Raw genomic sequence first — 16,492 nt, forward strand, 5'->3', positions numbered from 1 at the left:
TGATCGGTGCAAATTGATGCTCTGAATAAGTGTTTCAGAGACAAGACATTACAAGTGAGAAGAACTTTCTGTAACGTTCACCTGAAAGTGCTAAAATCCGGCAGAGCTGTTAACTCTGGTGGTCGAAGCTGAGCGCCGGCAGAGCGGAACCACAGAAGCTATTTTCCTAATCAGTACAACAAGGACTCTCATTAGCTGTCCCCCCCCTGCAGATGAACCTCCCACTTGGCAGGTTTTACAATAACCTTCAGGGCAAGATGTGGAGAAAGAGGGAGGGGAATATCATATATTAAAGTCTGAGTAGACACGAATAAAACCGACAGTATGGGGAGAGACAGGATGGCCAAAAGAGCTGGGGACACAGACGATATATTCAGACAGGGAGACATTTTGCAACAAAATAATGTGACATAAATCCTGAAAGTAAGACATTGGGACAAACAAAGACAGAAAACAAAGAAATATCTTGTATATATTTGTTTTCCCCTCTGCAATGCAAGTTCCCTTAGTGCTGCCCCTTGAAACACACCCAGTCTAATCCAAAGAGATAGAATATCATAGATTTGATTAGGCATGTACTGAGCAAACGTCCAACCTGTCACACTGAGGAATGAAAAAGAAGATAAAAGACAGCGATGGAAATTTAGAGAGAAAAAAAAAAAACTACAGCCTGTAGCAGAAAAAAAGCGCCCGGCTGCTTTAAATAGACTCTGACATGTTGGAATACATGAGACTTTGAACCAGAGTGGCAGCGGTGAATCTCCTGAGATGGCAAATATAAACAGATTGATTTTATATTTTGTACTTAACGTTGCCCTTCTGAAGTCATTGCTTTCACCGCTTCCAAAAAAAAAATACCCTAACATGCACTATAAAACACAAACAGCTTCCTTCTTCAGCCCCAAACCATCATGGATATATTATAATAAACTGTTAGCATCTCAGTCCAGATGTCCTCAGCATGAGCAGCTTGTTCGGCGATGGTACAGTGTAATTACAGACTTAACGTGCTACTACACTATGGGCAGGGCTGCAGCCACAACTGAGTGACATCTGCTCTGGATTCACCAGTGTTAATTAGGACGGACATCACAGCGAATCAACTTTAGACACTGTCAAACATAATTACAGTGGAGGACGGCGAGACTTTAGGCGTAGGGGGAAAGAAGGGGCTAAGGAGGAGTACGGAGGGAAGGGAAACAACCTCAAAAGGGAAATAAGAACAGAATAAGCGAGAGAAGTGATGACGCCAGTGCTGCGCAAAGCCCACCGGGCAATCACATCCGACCTCTGTTGTATCCAGGAGACTGACATAATCACAGTTGGAAATCAAACAGAAAGCTAATTTCCCATGGGTATTTCCTCAAACTTAATTCACAATATTAAGTCTTACAACTTATCAAGTCAGACCATGTTAGCTCTGTGTATTCCTGACAAAGACAGGTCACTCTAAATTGATCACTATTGAGAACTGGTAGAGATTAAAAAACGTATAGAATACCAACCCTACCAACCACAGAATTATATGACATATAGTGACACCATTTTTTATGGTATCTAAGATGAAAGACGCTTACAGCTCAAAGCTACAAAGAAGTGCAGAGCAGAGAAAGGAGATGATTTTGTTTGATGCATGCATGAAATCCTATTTGAAGTGCTTTTATATTATATGCCTTCCACTATTTGGCACCTATATGTGAGTATTCAGCCCAACATTGACAAAAAAAAGGACTTCTTAACTGTAGATTGAAGTTTGTCAGTTCCAGGAAAATGTTGACTCATCCTGCACTTGGGGGCATATACTACTCTTGCGTCAAATGGGAGTTGCCGTTAGAGATGACCAATCAGAGCAGAGGCGTCAGGCTACTTAGCTCTGTTTTTACAGGAAACAAGCAAATTTGCAGAGGCAAACAACTCAAACTTTATTCCACAATGGCTGCTACCCCGAAATGATTAGATTTAATCAGTTTCATTTATCAATTTGTTACTTACCGTAGCTCCAGCTGAAAGAAATCAACAAACCAGCTTTTGTCTGGCTTGATCTGAAATTACAGACTCAATTTCAAGGAGTAAAACTGTATATGTACCCTTTGCGAGTTGGTGCCTTCAGCTGCATTTCTTATTTTGATTTGGCAACGTAAATCTTTAATGGGGAGAGGACCGCCACATTTTAAGAAACTACACATAAAAAATTAAATCACATAATAAAGTCGAGTTCAATTTGCAGCATGAGAAGCCATTTGCAGGCCTCGACAGAGAGAAACCACAGAATAAATGTATGACATCTAGCTAAGTGTTGTATGATTAGTGCCTTAGTGCTGCTATTCCGAAGAGAGATTTAAGAGTAATCTAACACACTGAATGTTTGTCTTCGCGCTTGCAGTGATCAGTATTTACCTTGAATTCAAAAGCTCTCCAAAAATGGGGAACCCACCTAGTGATAATATGACTAAAATGGATGTGGCATTGTTGTGCTTCACCTCTATTACGGCAAATTTGGTGGAGTTGCCGTGTGGAATTTTAGAACAGTTCCAAAAACATCAGTGTCTACTGACTCATTTTTATGATTTAAGGGTGTTATTCATGTTCTAATTTGGGAGTAAAAAAATATCTGGATGTTTGTGGGAGTTTTTTTAAATCTCACTCAGGCATGTTGATAAGGACTGGGAAACATACTGCAAAGGAAATATACTGTAGACACAAGGTTACAAAGTTCATGACAGGTTTTAATTCATCCAATTATCCAACAGTTTCTTCAGTGATTCCTCAAGCGGTAGTCACAACCTTGTAATTTTCCAGTTGTGACGATTTTGTGGAACAGTGGTGGATGTTAACTTGATATACTGGATTATATTTAATCCAACAGAGTTTTTTTTTTTTTTTATTACGTCATTACACTTTCTACACTAAACCACTCTGACGTCAGCCACCTAGCTTAATGCCCATTAGATTATTACCAGTAATAACCACTAGCTCACGTTTTCCATCTGAAGGCAGCATAAGTTTCCTCTTTGGTGCTCTCCTGCGCCAAAGAGTGCAGGATCCAGACCATACAGACTGTAGCAAAGTCCACCACTGCTCTCCTCAGTGAGCTGGGCATGCGTGGGAAAAGTCAGAGGGTCGCAGTAAACAACATGTCCCTGGCAGCAGAGCAAGCAAGTGAGTAGCTCTGGTTAAGGAGGAAACATGCTAGCTATGGGAGCATGCTAAAGGTAAGGAAAGCCACAGGTAGGAGGCTGTTTTTGGATTCTGGTTCAGTCCGCATGTACAGGGCGAACCGCAAGACTGTTTGTAGATTAATTTTGTATCTGGGTGTGCAGGTCATGGTTCACTCCTGCGTCTCACTCATCCTGTACATTCCCTTCCCAGGGAGAGAGGTAGCTTTCGACACAATTTATTGAATATACAAATGGGCTAATTTAATTTCTTGCTCATTGAAAGTCATTTAAGGGAGGGAAAATTAGGTTGTGCGGTGGAAGCATGGAGGGGGGCAACTTTAGGATGCTGGAAATCACCGTTAAGCCTTCTTGAAGTGCCGTGGACCTAACTTAACGAAACATCGGTGAAGGCAGGTGCCCACTTGAAAATCACATTGATGTGCGGCATACTGCCTACTGACGTTGGCTAGGCTAGTTAGCTGGTGTCTTCTTGTTGGTTGCTAGCTGTAAGTTGTCTGCTAGCCTGCTGGTCAGTTTTTCAGTTGGACTGCGCTACTAAAAGTGTTTTGCTTGGGATTTTGGCACAAGGGATTGTTAACATTTTATCCTACGTAAGACTGCAGTGTCCTGTACAGCAGCTTGTCATTCTGCTTGGTTGTGACAGTAAGCAAGTATTTATTGAACCTTCTTTTTCCTAATACTTTTCATGGAGCTTTGATTTTTCTGTATAACAAACAATCTGGCATGCTAGGTTAACGAGGTTAACAGCCTGGAGTTTAAGAATCTGGTTGGATAAGGCACGTAAAATCATTAACTTTCTGTCTGTTTTACACTTTACACTTTTTTCAATTGCGCTCAGACATGGGGGCAGTCGCACAGACATTAGCCTGAAGTGCTGAGGTTTCAGGATGTTTTACGCAACCACGGCAGCACTGTGCATTTAACAATGAACTGTCTCTGGCAAACATGCACAATAATGATAACTCTCCCGAGGCTTAATTTAATATTTCCCACTGATTGTTAAGCGTGGCCGTCACATGGCTGAGTGTCCACTCCTCTGGCGACTAATTTAATTATCTAATTTGTGAGAACAGCACACCTCATCAACTGACTTAATGCTGGTGATTTAAGTGCTGATTATGTTGCATTAGTCCATGTTTCTGTAACTTTATGACAAACTGCGAGAGGATCTTCGGTAAGGGGTTCATGTTTGTCAGCAGCATAAATGGCTGATTTGCAGCGGCGGAATATTAAATGAATGAGAAGTGGGATAACGAACTGCTCCAGGTTGTCTGTGGAGCAGCTAAAGGCTGTGACACTGATATCATTAATCTTTATATCGCTGCTAAGCTAATGTCACTTCACATCAAGAAAGTTTTCACTTTAGCCTAGAATTGATGAGATCCAGGAGCCTCCAGCCAAAACAAATCACATCTACTGCAACGCTCTCCCACAGTTAAATCTGAGGGGAAACACTATGTTAAAAATAATTTAAAAAAAATCTACTTTTGACAATCTAAGCAGTTTATTGAATGCATCCAGTTTCTTACACATAAAAATATGTTTCTGAAGCCTGCTATTCTCTATAGATCGCTGCTTTTCTTTCTTTCTGTTCTTTCTGTGTTTGTGAAGCAAAATTGAACGAGACAAAGGAGAAATGTATTTCAGACTCACAATTAGTAACCTCCAACCCATTTTCCTTTGTCGCATTACGTCGCATTATCCTTACAGCAGTGAAAACAGGAGCTTTTTATAGAAGCAGATTATATAGGATATGCTTGATAACCCCTATAGCCTGCAATGGGCCGGAGGAAATGTTATTTACACGCACTGAATGAATCAAGCTAGGGAGCCATTATAATTATACCCTACAATGAACTAATTTTCGAGACCTTTACGATATTCTTTCCACAGGATTTGGTACCTTCATGTGCAATTTCAAGTCAAACGTAACCCCTTCATGCCCTACGTCACTGTGACATCACTGCGTTAGCTGGAGGCAAAATAGAAGGAAGCTTGAGGCAAACACTGTTGCTGTCAACCATAAAAATGCCATAGTGCTGTGTATTTGGGGGCCAAAAACACTAACTTGAAGTTTTCTCACACAGCAGCCACTGCCAGTCGTAGACAACTTTGGTTTGGCTTTGGCAGTTAAAAGAAAGGCTTGAAGTGAGACAATCATCAATGTGCACACTTCATATCAGGTAAGATTAATATGTAATGCATGTGTCATGATTTTCCTGTTTTATTTTGTTAAGTTTAAAACTTGACAGCATCATCAGTTTCAGCCTGGATAACCTTATGGGTTGGACTAAATAGTGACTGAAATTGTGGTAAGTTAATCACTATTTAGAGGATTCTTGTTCCATATTAATGCTAATGCCAACCGCTAGCTTTCAGGATGTCCAAGCTTATGTTGCTTTACTACGTTTCCCTCCACAGTGGTTCCACTTACTTCTTATAATATCTATGTTGGAGAGGCTTCACTTGAAAAATACAGAGCAGACTTCGTCTCCTCTGTGTCCTCCTTTGGTCAAATTGTCCATCCAGTGAGCGAGAGCGTAGAGGTCGATGAATGTAGTCCCATCAGTCAAAGTCAACTTTTTATAATAACACTCAGCGAGGAGTGAGTGTATTAATATATTCCCTAAAATATGTGTTTTCCTCTGCCATTCCAGCAAAAACAGTCTGTTGAAATATGCTAACCGCCACTTACAGGCTATTTTGTTGGAGATGTTTTGCCTCCACTTAAGCCCCACACCTCAGAAAATGTCACATTGTTTACAAACCATGAAGGGGTCTATATTAGTTATTTGTTTTAAAACATTATTTTCTTTACTTCTTCTCTCTTCACCAGCCGTAACACACTAGAAATTATCTTCATAAAAATGTACCGCCTACACTTTTTTTTGCATCTTCCAGCAGGCTGTCTTCACCAATAATGCACAATCACACTTCCACATTGTCAGCAGAATTTTGACAATACTCCCACATCAGGATGCTTTCACCACAACAACGATACTGTGCGAGCGTGAGAGTCAGAATGCCAATGGGATATTTTGCTAATACCGGGGTAAACTGAGTGCAGCATGAATTATACAATGGCTGTGTCAGTACCCCCTCATGTCAAGGAGTCCAAAGGAGCCATATTCAGAAAACACATATCCTAATGTTCACTCTTTCTACATGACATTTTTAAAACCAAAAATGCACCGAGGTTATCAAAGAGATTTTTATCTACATCAGTGTCTCAGAGGAAAGAGAGAGGCTTTGCAGACACAGATCAAAGATGGATCTCATCAAAGGATGGAAGTACAGAACACTAGCCATTCTACTGTGGAGCCAAAATTATCAAACGTATTTGCAGAAGTTCAAATGGAAGCTTAGTATATTGCATAAAAAAATGTGGACTGACAGGGATGCAGACCAGAAAGAGAGAGAGCAAACATTTCAAGAATACAGATGGGAAAAAAACAAAGACAAGTAGACAAACAGCAATCCAGTAAAGACAAAAATACAGAGTGTCTTCGCTTTGAACTAACAAGCTGTGAACCTCTTGTGGGAACACAGAATGTGCAGGGACAGACTTAAGAGTCTGTGCAGTGAAAAACAGCATGCCACTCCCTGTTAGGAATACAGAAAGGCCAATAAACAAAACGGGAAAACACACAGAATGCGACCAACTGCGAGCGTACGTGCGCCGCAATCACCGTTCATCATAACGGCTTGATTCTCTCACCATGTGATGAGGCCGGCGGCGACGGCCGACCAAGTGACACAGCAGGAGTTGGGCTTCTTGCTTTCTTCCTCCTCGTCCTTACGGCAGCAGCACAAACAGCTCAGGTAGATGGCCAGGCACAGAAGGTTGAGGCCGAGCCCTGCAGCCGCCACGCAGCCCAGGAATATGAGAGACTACAAAAGGAGAGGACATGAAACATTGGTTCAACTTTGTCACAGGCAGCGTGTTTTCAACTCGATATAAATTCTAAAGGCATATATAGTCTGCAGCACTGTCGTATTTTGCTTCAACAGAAGTAAATGTGTTTTGCTGCGAAGACAAGGCCTGCATTCAAAGTTTTAGTCAAGTAAGTAAAGTCAGGAAAATTACAGCACTTTTCACAACAGACCTTTTGATTCAATATTGTGGGAAAACCCAGGATGGTACTGATAACAGTGGTCATATTCAAGTGTTCCAGTAAGATATTTTTGTCTGCCTATGACCAAAATGTACTAAAAGCACCAAAGCAAAAAGTGCTTTGTGGATATTTATACATTATTGGATTATAGAGGGACATTCAAGTTAATCTGAAAGTGGGTTGTGGATGAGCTAATCGTGAAATGACATGAAACGCAAGTGGAATCAAACTGAACTGCTTGATGTTGACTTGTACAACCCGAACCAGAACCTAGCTTAAAACGAAACTCAAAGTGTGAGTGAGAAAACTTTTCCTCAAGATGGGGTGGATACCAAAGTAGAGCTACAAAAACTGGTGCATTTAGTCGAGTGGTCCAGAACAAGTTTCCTGTTTCCTGACATGTTTGCCATAAAGTGTTGTTTCAGTATTGGTGGTTGCCATGGAGACGTGTTATCAAAATTCCAACCTGAGATGGGTCAAGAAAAAAAAAGAAATCAAACAAAAAGGAGCTATGAGACAACATTTCCTTTTTCCTGAGAACGTGGTGGAGCCCAAAGCAGAGGCAAAAGCAGAAAGACAACGGAACGAATTGCTCAGTCAGCTAAGAAACAGATATCAAATGAACACGTACGTCCTGTGTGTGAAATCATTCACTCACTCACTCTACTCCCTATGTAGGTTTTCACTATATAGCGAGCTCAGCCTTCGGACACGACACGTGTCATTGTTCGATACGGTCGCATAATTACGTGTCAGACTGTCGCGGCTCGCCTGGTTATCCCATTATAATTTAAACATTACTATGATTTTGTAAACAAATATGCGTGATGTTCACAAAATAAAATTATTTTTAGAAAAAAGTTTCATATTTTTGCAACAAAACATGTCTCACCAACAGCCACTAATGGCCATTAACGCCAGCGCCGCTAGCCCTTTGAGTGACCACTTTTTGCAATGCTTTATGGTGTAGGTCTTCAACAGGGGGCCCGTGACTCCTAGGGGTCTGCGGAGGTACTGCAGGGGGGTCGCAAAATCTTTGGTTGATTAGACATTTTTCATATCTTGCCATCATTTTGGGGATCCTCGGCCTGAACAACATTGAAGACCCCTGCTTTATGGGAAATTTGGAGTCCCCTATGTATACTTTAATACAACTAACCAATATGATATAATGCTAGTGCTCTCTCTCATTTGCATGACGCATTGGACCACACGATTAACCAATTAAAAATGTTCATTATACTCAGTAATATTTTGGCTTCCATATAACTATATCTCCATGTCAGTTTTGTGGTTTGGTCTTGAGTTAATGAGACAAAATGTAATTTTCTTTTCTACAAAATGACTATGTCTAGATCATTCCGATGTATGATTCCAAACAAGCAATTTCAAACTTCCTGTCAAGGCTTGCTGTGATTGGTGCGATAATAAGACACATAAAAACTAATGAATTTGTCTGCACCGGCGCCGGTAATAAGGCCAGCTGCATTCTATAAGCCTGTCTCCAGACACCTCCTCATACATCTCTGCATTCACTTCTCTCCCTCTCATTCCTCCTTTCGCTCCACCTTCCCCCCGTTCCATCCCACCTTCTGTGAGAGATGGAGTGTGATGACAAAAATAGCAACAAGACTTTCGTAACAGCCTAAATGAATTCTGCATCCATCTGTGAACAGATGGGTTTATTCAAGCTCAGTCCCTCTTTACCCCTCCTCTTTACTCTTCCTTTTCAGTTTGACTGAAATCTTTTTGGTGCTGGGCCATCTGTTCTCATGCCGTGATGTCGCGTGTCCTGCGAATGAATCAGTGGGATTAAAATCCAGAAATTGAGGAATCTAATGGATTATGCCAATGGGTCCTGTCAGTAGAAACAAGTTTGTATAATCTGACATGATCCTTACACCTGCACGGCATATGGTCCTGCCAAAGATTCTGTATCACTTTTAACATTTCCTCCCTTCCCCGACCTTGTCCCATTTCATGCATATAGTGGGCCACCCATTCTCAAAAAAAAAAAAATGTCATTGCCAAGTGTCTTGGCAATGACATGGGGACATACTGTAGGTTCATCATAAAGTTCACAACCAGAAGTACCAATCAGTAGCTCCAGTTACATTGCCAATTTTGATTCAACCCGGCAGAGTTTCCAACTTAACATATACTGATCACATATAACAATATGACCACCTTCCTAACACTGTGTAGGTCAACCTTGTGCCTCCTAAACCATTGTGACTCATCAGACAATGGACATGGGCCTTCTGAGGGTGTCCTGTCGTGTCTGGTAACAGGATGTTGCTATTGGGGGGGCTTTGGGCCCAATGGGTTTAGGGGAGGGACAGATATGTGATCAGTTTGGGATCTAGTGAATTAGGAGGCCAGGGATTTGGAAGCCTTTCTTTAGAGCACCATTCATAGGGAAAGTGGTTAAGGGACAAATAGTCCCGCCCTCAATGACAGGTAAGTATCCAGCCATTAATGGAGATCAGTCGCGGTAGTTCCTGGTTCTTACAAAGACAAGTCAGGCAAGATTCTGATGGGTTTTTACCCACAACGTTTCCTATTTAAACCCAAACTGAAGAAGCTACTCGGATGAGGACTGAAATGTCTTCACAAAACTATACTAGTCCAGTTGCCCTTTTTTTTAAAATGCCTTTTGGATTGGAGGGCAGGCATCCTGCTGAGGATGGCTGTTGCCATCAAGGTGTGTCATTGCTATGGTGTAGGGGTCCCTACCCTTCATCTAGTAACTTCCACACGAATGCCAGGTCCAAAAGTTTCCCAGAAGAAGATTGTATTGTCACAAGATGATTAATAGTATTTACTTCTCCTTAGGGGGCACAAGTTTTTTTTAACATTGCTGCCCATTAAACAATTATCCAAAAATCACGCTCAGAAGGAACGTATTTAGTCAGACCAGAAAGAATCATCAGTCGGCTCAAGTGTTTACTGATGGTAATTCGTTGGATTATCATCAGTCTAACTCTCATCGCTCTCATCAGCCTGTTCTGATTGAGGTCATTAAACAAACCTTTTTGTTCTGATTGTGCCATTATTCTGATTATGAGTGGAATACTAGCGTCCGCACAAACGCAGCCATTGACTCCTGAAACGTTTTTACATCCTCGAGTGCCCCGTAAAACGTAACGCGTAAATGGATGGAGATTTAGCGCCCGGGCCGGATGGATGGGACTGTAAACGTGTTAATTGCCGCACTCAGACAGATGGATGGCAGCGCGCACCAAGGTGAGACAAAGAGAGGAGCCCCCTCTGTCGCCGTCGTGAGGCAGGGTGGGGTTTTTGAATGATGGGAGCTGGCACAAACCGGGTGTAATTGAGGTGAACGTGGTAAATGAGATGGAGATGTGGGGCGCAGGTGGATAATTTGAACTGGGGGTGCGAGGGGGATGGGTGGGAGACAGCCTGGGATTGTTCAAAGAAGGGAAAAGAGGCGGTGGGTGGGGTGGGGGGGCGGGGGTGGGGATGGGGATGTGGGGGATCCTGCTTAATGTGCAAACAGTGGGCCACCCAGCCGCTCCTATCGCCATGGTAACGCGCAGGTTAGTTGGTGCCCTTGCGTAAAGGGAGTGTTGACGAGTGAAAGGGCGAATTATCACAGCCTATTTGAATTAAGCAGCATGTGACAGGCCTGCCTCAATTGCCGTGCCTCTTGTCTTGTGATTCCTCTGCAGCCAGGCAATGCAGAGAAAGGAGGGAATGTGGCAGAACCAGCGAGGAAAATGGTTCACAGTCGACAGACCAGGGACTGCTTAGGGACCGTGAAAGGAATAAACTTTGGTTTATGTTATGTTTTCATGGCAAGTTTTCGTGGTGTTTGGAGCTCTTAAGCCCTTCAGAGCCCACTGTATAATTTCAAAAGATGCGTTGCACTTAAAAATGAACTCTCAGATGTATTCTCTTTAGAGAAATATTTATACCAAGGCTGCTTTTAAAGTAATAGCCAGGGAAACACTTTCTTTCCGTCCGTCACTTTGCGTCTCTCTTCCTCTCTGCTGTTCTTACTCCTCAGTAGCAGGGCGCAAAAAATAATGGCTTTTGAATTATGCAGAATCTATTCAGTGAAAGGACGCACACAGAGGCTGCACGCGTACACAACCCCATCCTGGAACCATTGCTTGCGAAGTACTCCAACCCTCCATTAAGTTCAAAAACACCATTTACCTTTTACTGACCAGAGTGTGCACACATTAAATCAGATTGGCAGCTCTGACCATTTAACTGCTACCTAAATTAGGTCTGAGTAGGTTCCCATAAAAGCAGACTCAATACGTTAACACCCTTCCCCTTAGTTACTCATTGCTCACTCAAGAGGCTGCACTGTCTTCTCTCTTTTGTTTCCTCCCCCCGATAGACAGGGGGGCGGGGGGCGGGGGGCGAGCGTGAGGCTGGAGGCGACGGCACAGGAAAAAGAGGAAGGAAGATCTAGACGAGCTTTGAGAGTGAAGATGGGATTAAGAGAGAGACGGGAGGAGCGAGGGGGGGGGCATTTGGAATGTGAAGACGTGGACACGGAGCGACCTCGTCCTCATGACCCCTTGATGTTCGGGCGCCGCGGACCCGTTTCTCTCCCATTACAATCCCACTGTCGATGGCTTAGCCCCCGGGGCGGGAGTGTTGCATAATGCTTTTATTCCCAAAATACTCCACAATCTCAGTGTGTAATGTATATAAATGAACAAAGACGCACACAACAACAAATCAGCAATTAGCTCTGCCCCACAGGATGACTAACGGACCTATTTCTGGCATGACACTTAAGTGAACTCTTCAACACAAGAATATTTTTCTAGTAAACTTTTGAGCAATCTATTACTCGCAGATATTCTTATGTGGATCTGCATGAACTCTACAATGCCACCCTGCACCAACCAGGCATAATATTGTGACCACCTTCCTAATTTTGTTAGTGGATTCTACGGGTTGAGGGGCGGGGCCTCTGTGGATCATCTCACAGATACTGGATCAGTTTAGGGTCTAGTGAACATAGAGGCCAGGTCAACACTGTGTGCTGTTTTTTTATGTTTTTTTTAGTTGTTCCTAAAGCCTTTTTGTGTGTGCCACCCAGGAGTGTCATTGCTATGGGGTTGTGGTGTCTGGTCTGGTCTGGTCTGTGTGGGTGCTACATGTCTAAGTAACATCCAAGGTCCAAAAGTTTCCCAACAGTGCATTATATTGTCACAAGATGGTGATTGTGGTTTTAATGATGTGGCTGATTGGTGAATAATAAACAATGGACTACACACACACACACACACAGCCGCACTAACGCCTGTAGGACAAAGGGAGAAGCATAATGAGGCCATAATAAACTGGTGCATAAATGACCTAGAGGGCATCGGGTGAGTCATTTATACTCCCCCAAGTCCCATCAGACGTATGATGAAAGCCAAGGGGAGGATGACAGCACAGATGGGACAGTGAGATAAACGACAATGATGCTTTAATGGGCTATTACAAAGCCACCTGGAAAGTATAACAAACAGGTAAGGGAAAGAAAAAAAAAAAGTCTCGACGGAACAGCCGCATCGCTTCCAAACACGAGGTGTTATGAAAATGTACTGAAAGGCGACAAGGCTACTTAAATCACCACTGAGTTAAATGTGTGAGGCTCAAGAGCACATTTATGGAGCTTTAGTCTCAGCATAAGAAAGTGTCTGTGGGAGGTATAATACAGGGGTAAAACGTGAAAGTACATATTTAAAGCTTCAAAGTCACAGTTCATAAATCAGAGCTGTGATCTCTGAAAATGTCAGCGTGTTTTTACCCGGAATAACCTACCTAAATGTAATGAGTGCTGCAATGTCATTTTACTGGAGCAGCACAGATGCAAACATGCAACAGCATAAGTGCTGTACGGTATGCGCCTTATGCTGAGGGCCTACTGAAAATCAATTTTAAATACACAAGAGTTAACCATAATTAATAGATAAAGATGGAAAGCACCCCCATCTGTTCGCGTGCATCTGCTAAGCAGGACTACTTCTAGTAGCAGAGGAATTCCACAAACTTGGAGTGGTGCTAAACACATGCTAAGCGATATAAAGTGTCTTCCGCAAACACTGCTGCTCCATAGCAGGTGGCTGACAGCTGTGCGTAGGTTGGGAAGGTCCCCCGGGCAACGTGTGCACCAGCGTACAATAAACGAATGGACAGTGACATTCTTTCGGTATGATGGGGTTAAACGGGTGTCAGGTCAGTTATGGAAAGAAGAAGCTGACATGGAAGAAGTAGAAAGGAGTTCCACCTTAAAAGGTCAAAGCTGAGTGGGCAGCAGCAACCCAGATTTGTTATTGAACATCAGTGAAGAGGCTCTTTTATATATTGGGATTAGACTATGATCATTTAATAAGCATTTCTTGGACGCTTCCTCGATTCTGTTTCTTTCTTCCTTATCGCCAAAGATGGTGATTCATAGAACCTAAGTTACATTAGTAACTGCTCTCTAGCTGCCTCCACTGTACTCCCACAGGCTTTAGACTACTCCATCCCCAGTCAAAACTGCAAAATACAGAGAAATTCACCTGACATGCACAGACTTAATCAGCTTTGCGTGAACCAGTAGAAGAATGGAATGGAATGGACTTTGATTTTGGATGTAATGGTCCTGTATGCAACCACAACAGACATAATCGCCACCTTTTCAGAACGCCTCACAATGGGTAAACTGCTCATTGTGTTTTGCTTTTAAAAATTGGTGCTCCTTTGAAAAGCAAAAGCAGACAGAAGACGCACTGTGAAGCAGTCACAAATTACTCCCCGGCATTTCTTTCTTTAGTACGTTAAACATTCTGCATGGTACAACACAATGATTATTTGGCACAACCATGACGGGTAAAATTGAGTGCTTGAAATAGTACCACCATGAGGCAAAGCCCCCTATCCGAGGATGAATGGAGCAGCCCGACTCACTGTCTTCCTCTGTGCTGCTGCTTGTTCCACTCCGACACTCGGGTGAATGCCCCCAGGGATTGGGGGGCCTTTCCAGCACAGTGCACAAGGCTGAAGCTACCCATGTTCACAGCTGGGATGCCATTAAGTCCCACCAAGCTGACCCATGGGGATATGGATGAGAGGAGACGGAACGGGAAGGAAGGAGGGGGTTCACTGCCTCCTTTAAATCTCTCAGAATGTCAGGGATGTACTAATACTAGTTTAGCTAACACAAACATCAAAACAGAACTCAAGAGTCCAACGAATTTCCAAATGCGAGCAGTGGAAAACAGCAACAACAACCTGGTAGAAAATATCCGTAGACTGTGCCTACTACAAGGTTCTTGATAACATGATAGCCAGCTATTCCCACTTATATGGAATTTCACCACCTTCGTCACTGTTGCAACCCAGTTCTGAGATTCCTTACGGTCACTGAACCAGAACAGAAATGCACTTATTCTGAAAAGGGAGGTATTGGTGCAACACTTTGGCAAACTGCTTCTGGTGACTCCATAAATCCTCAATGAAACTCTTGTCAGCAACTGTCCAACAGTGCGGGTCCTGCGTAGGAAGACACCTTTGGAGTGCACTGAGGCATGTTATCTCTTCCTCCTTGACACCCTCTCTGAACCCAAAGCCTCAACCCTTCCCTCAGGGGAGTCAGGGGTCACGGTTTTGATTCTACACCCTCACAACAAAGGAAACCCAACCCCCAACTTCCACGGAAGAGCAGCCTCCCATTGACGTGAAGGAGAATGCGGTTACATGAATCCACTTGTTCCAGTTCCCGAAGCTGGGTGCACGGCGGCCAAAAAACATAACGACGAAAGAAATGTGAAGTAACATAAACCCCCAGTGCTGTGGATAGCCATCCCCTGCTGTCATTTCTCGTTTAAATGTTGTTAGATCAGGATGCGGGATGGACATGCTGCCTTATTAGTGCAGTCCTCAGCCATAACATCTAACCAATCAGGTGATGCTAATCATTGGCTTCGAGCTCTATGAAGACATATTGGGGTTAATGACCTTCTGGAGAGCCAGAGGGGACACTGCGAGTGCATTTTTCATTGTGAACGCATGACACAAACAAGGAATATATGGGCAGCAGGCTTGGAGGAGGCTGGGCCGGGGAGCACCACGGTTTTTACAATAAGGTTACATCATTATTCAGACGAACAGGGAGAGGCTGAGATAGGACAGGGAGCAGAGGAATCAAGAGCGACAGATTTAAGATTGATTCTCCTGAGGAGGAGGCAATAGGAGTTGGTAAATTTCCGATGCAATCAGAGCGGGTGCGATAGCTGAAAAGAGAATGGATTTCTAGCTCTCAGCATGCATCATTTTCTCAGTATACACAACAGTGCCACATGTGCATTTAGTTGTAAAATCAGCTGTAATCAGAAAAAAAAATCCATGTGCAAATAGGGATTTTATTTCATAAGTGAAATGAAATGCTTGTAACCATAAAACTAGAAATATTAATAAACACAAATGATAAAGAGAAGATAACAACTCTGCCGGAAAATACATATTTAAACCTCATGAACTTTGCAAAAATTCTCAAAAGGAGCATCCATTTCAACTGGGATTGTGAAGGAAATGCTGGTCAGCAAACAAAAAATAACAATAATGAATCAATAGCAGAAACAAAGACAGACGGTCCTGACTGCTTGGCTGTCTGGATGCACAAGGGTGGAACACTTTTCCCAGACAATATCTGTAAGAAAATCCACAGAGGCCACAGAAAGATGGAGTGCGTGTTTGCTCCTGTAGTTGATGTCTGCGGCTTGTTCATTTATCTCAAATCACTCTATGCCATGCCAATAACAAGATAAGAGCTTTCAATAGAAACTTGTCCAAGGTGGACATTAAAGCGATCAGCGGTGAGTCGTGAGCTTATGTCAAGGACAAACGGTGCTCATGTTAAGCAGAAAATCTTTATTCACAGGAGATATGGACAGACAAATGGTTTTAATCATTCATAATTATTTAAAGGTTAACTTGATTGATATTTTTCATTAATCTTATCAATCCCAGAGTACATCTTTATGGCATATTTCACAATGACAATTATAAACCGTCTTGCCCTACAGCACATCGACAGATTTTCTCTGGTTTGGATTGGGGGAGGGGGGGATACCACATGTACATTATCGGGGATATCATCTCAGATTTAAAGCCACAGTACATAACTTTTGGCAGTAAGAGTAATTATAATCTTGACTACTTGTCACCGTCAATCAC

The 16,492-nt window shown here is 42.8% G+C and overlaps 1 protein-coding gene across 3 annotated transcripts in view; it reads right to left on the reverse strand.

Annotated features, from left to right (window-relative positions):
* The window catches only part of ttyh2 (tweety family member 2), a 61,973-nt gene that overhangs the window by 39,241 nt on the left and 6,240 nt on the right, over window positions 1-16,492 (reverse strand). For all 3 annotated transcript variants that reach the window (XM_047609067.1, XM_047609065.1, XM_047609064.1), the window contains exon 2: window positions 6,898-7,070. In XM_047609067.1, the coding sequence (XP_047465023.1) occupies window positions 6,898-7,070 (173 nt within the window). The remainder of the gene's footprint in view (window positions 1-6,897; window positions 7,071-16,492) is intronic.

This window comes from Mugil cephalus, chromosome 16, assembly GCF_022458985.1.
Source record: "Mugil cephalus isolate CIBA_MC_2020 chromosome 16, CIBA_Mcephalus_1.1, whole genome shotgun sequence".
Classification (NCBI taxonomy): Eukaryota; Metazoa; Chordata; class Actinopteri; order Mugiliformes; family Mugilidae; genus Mugil; species Mugil cephalus.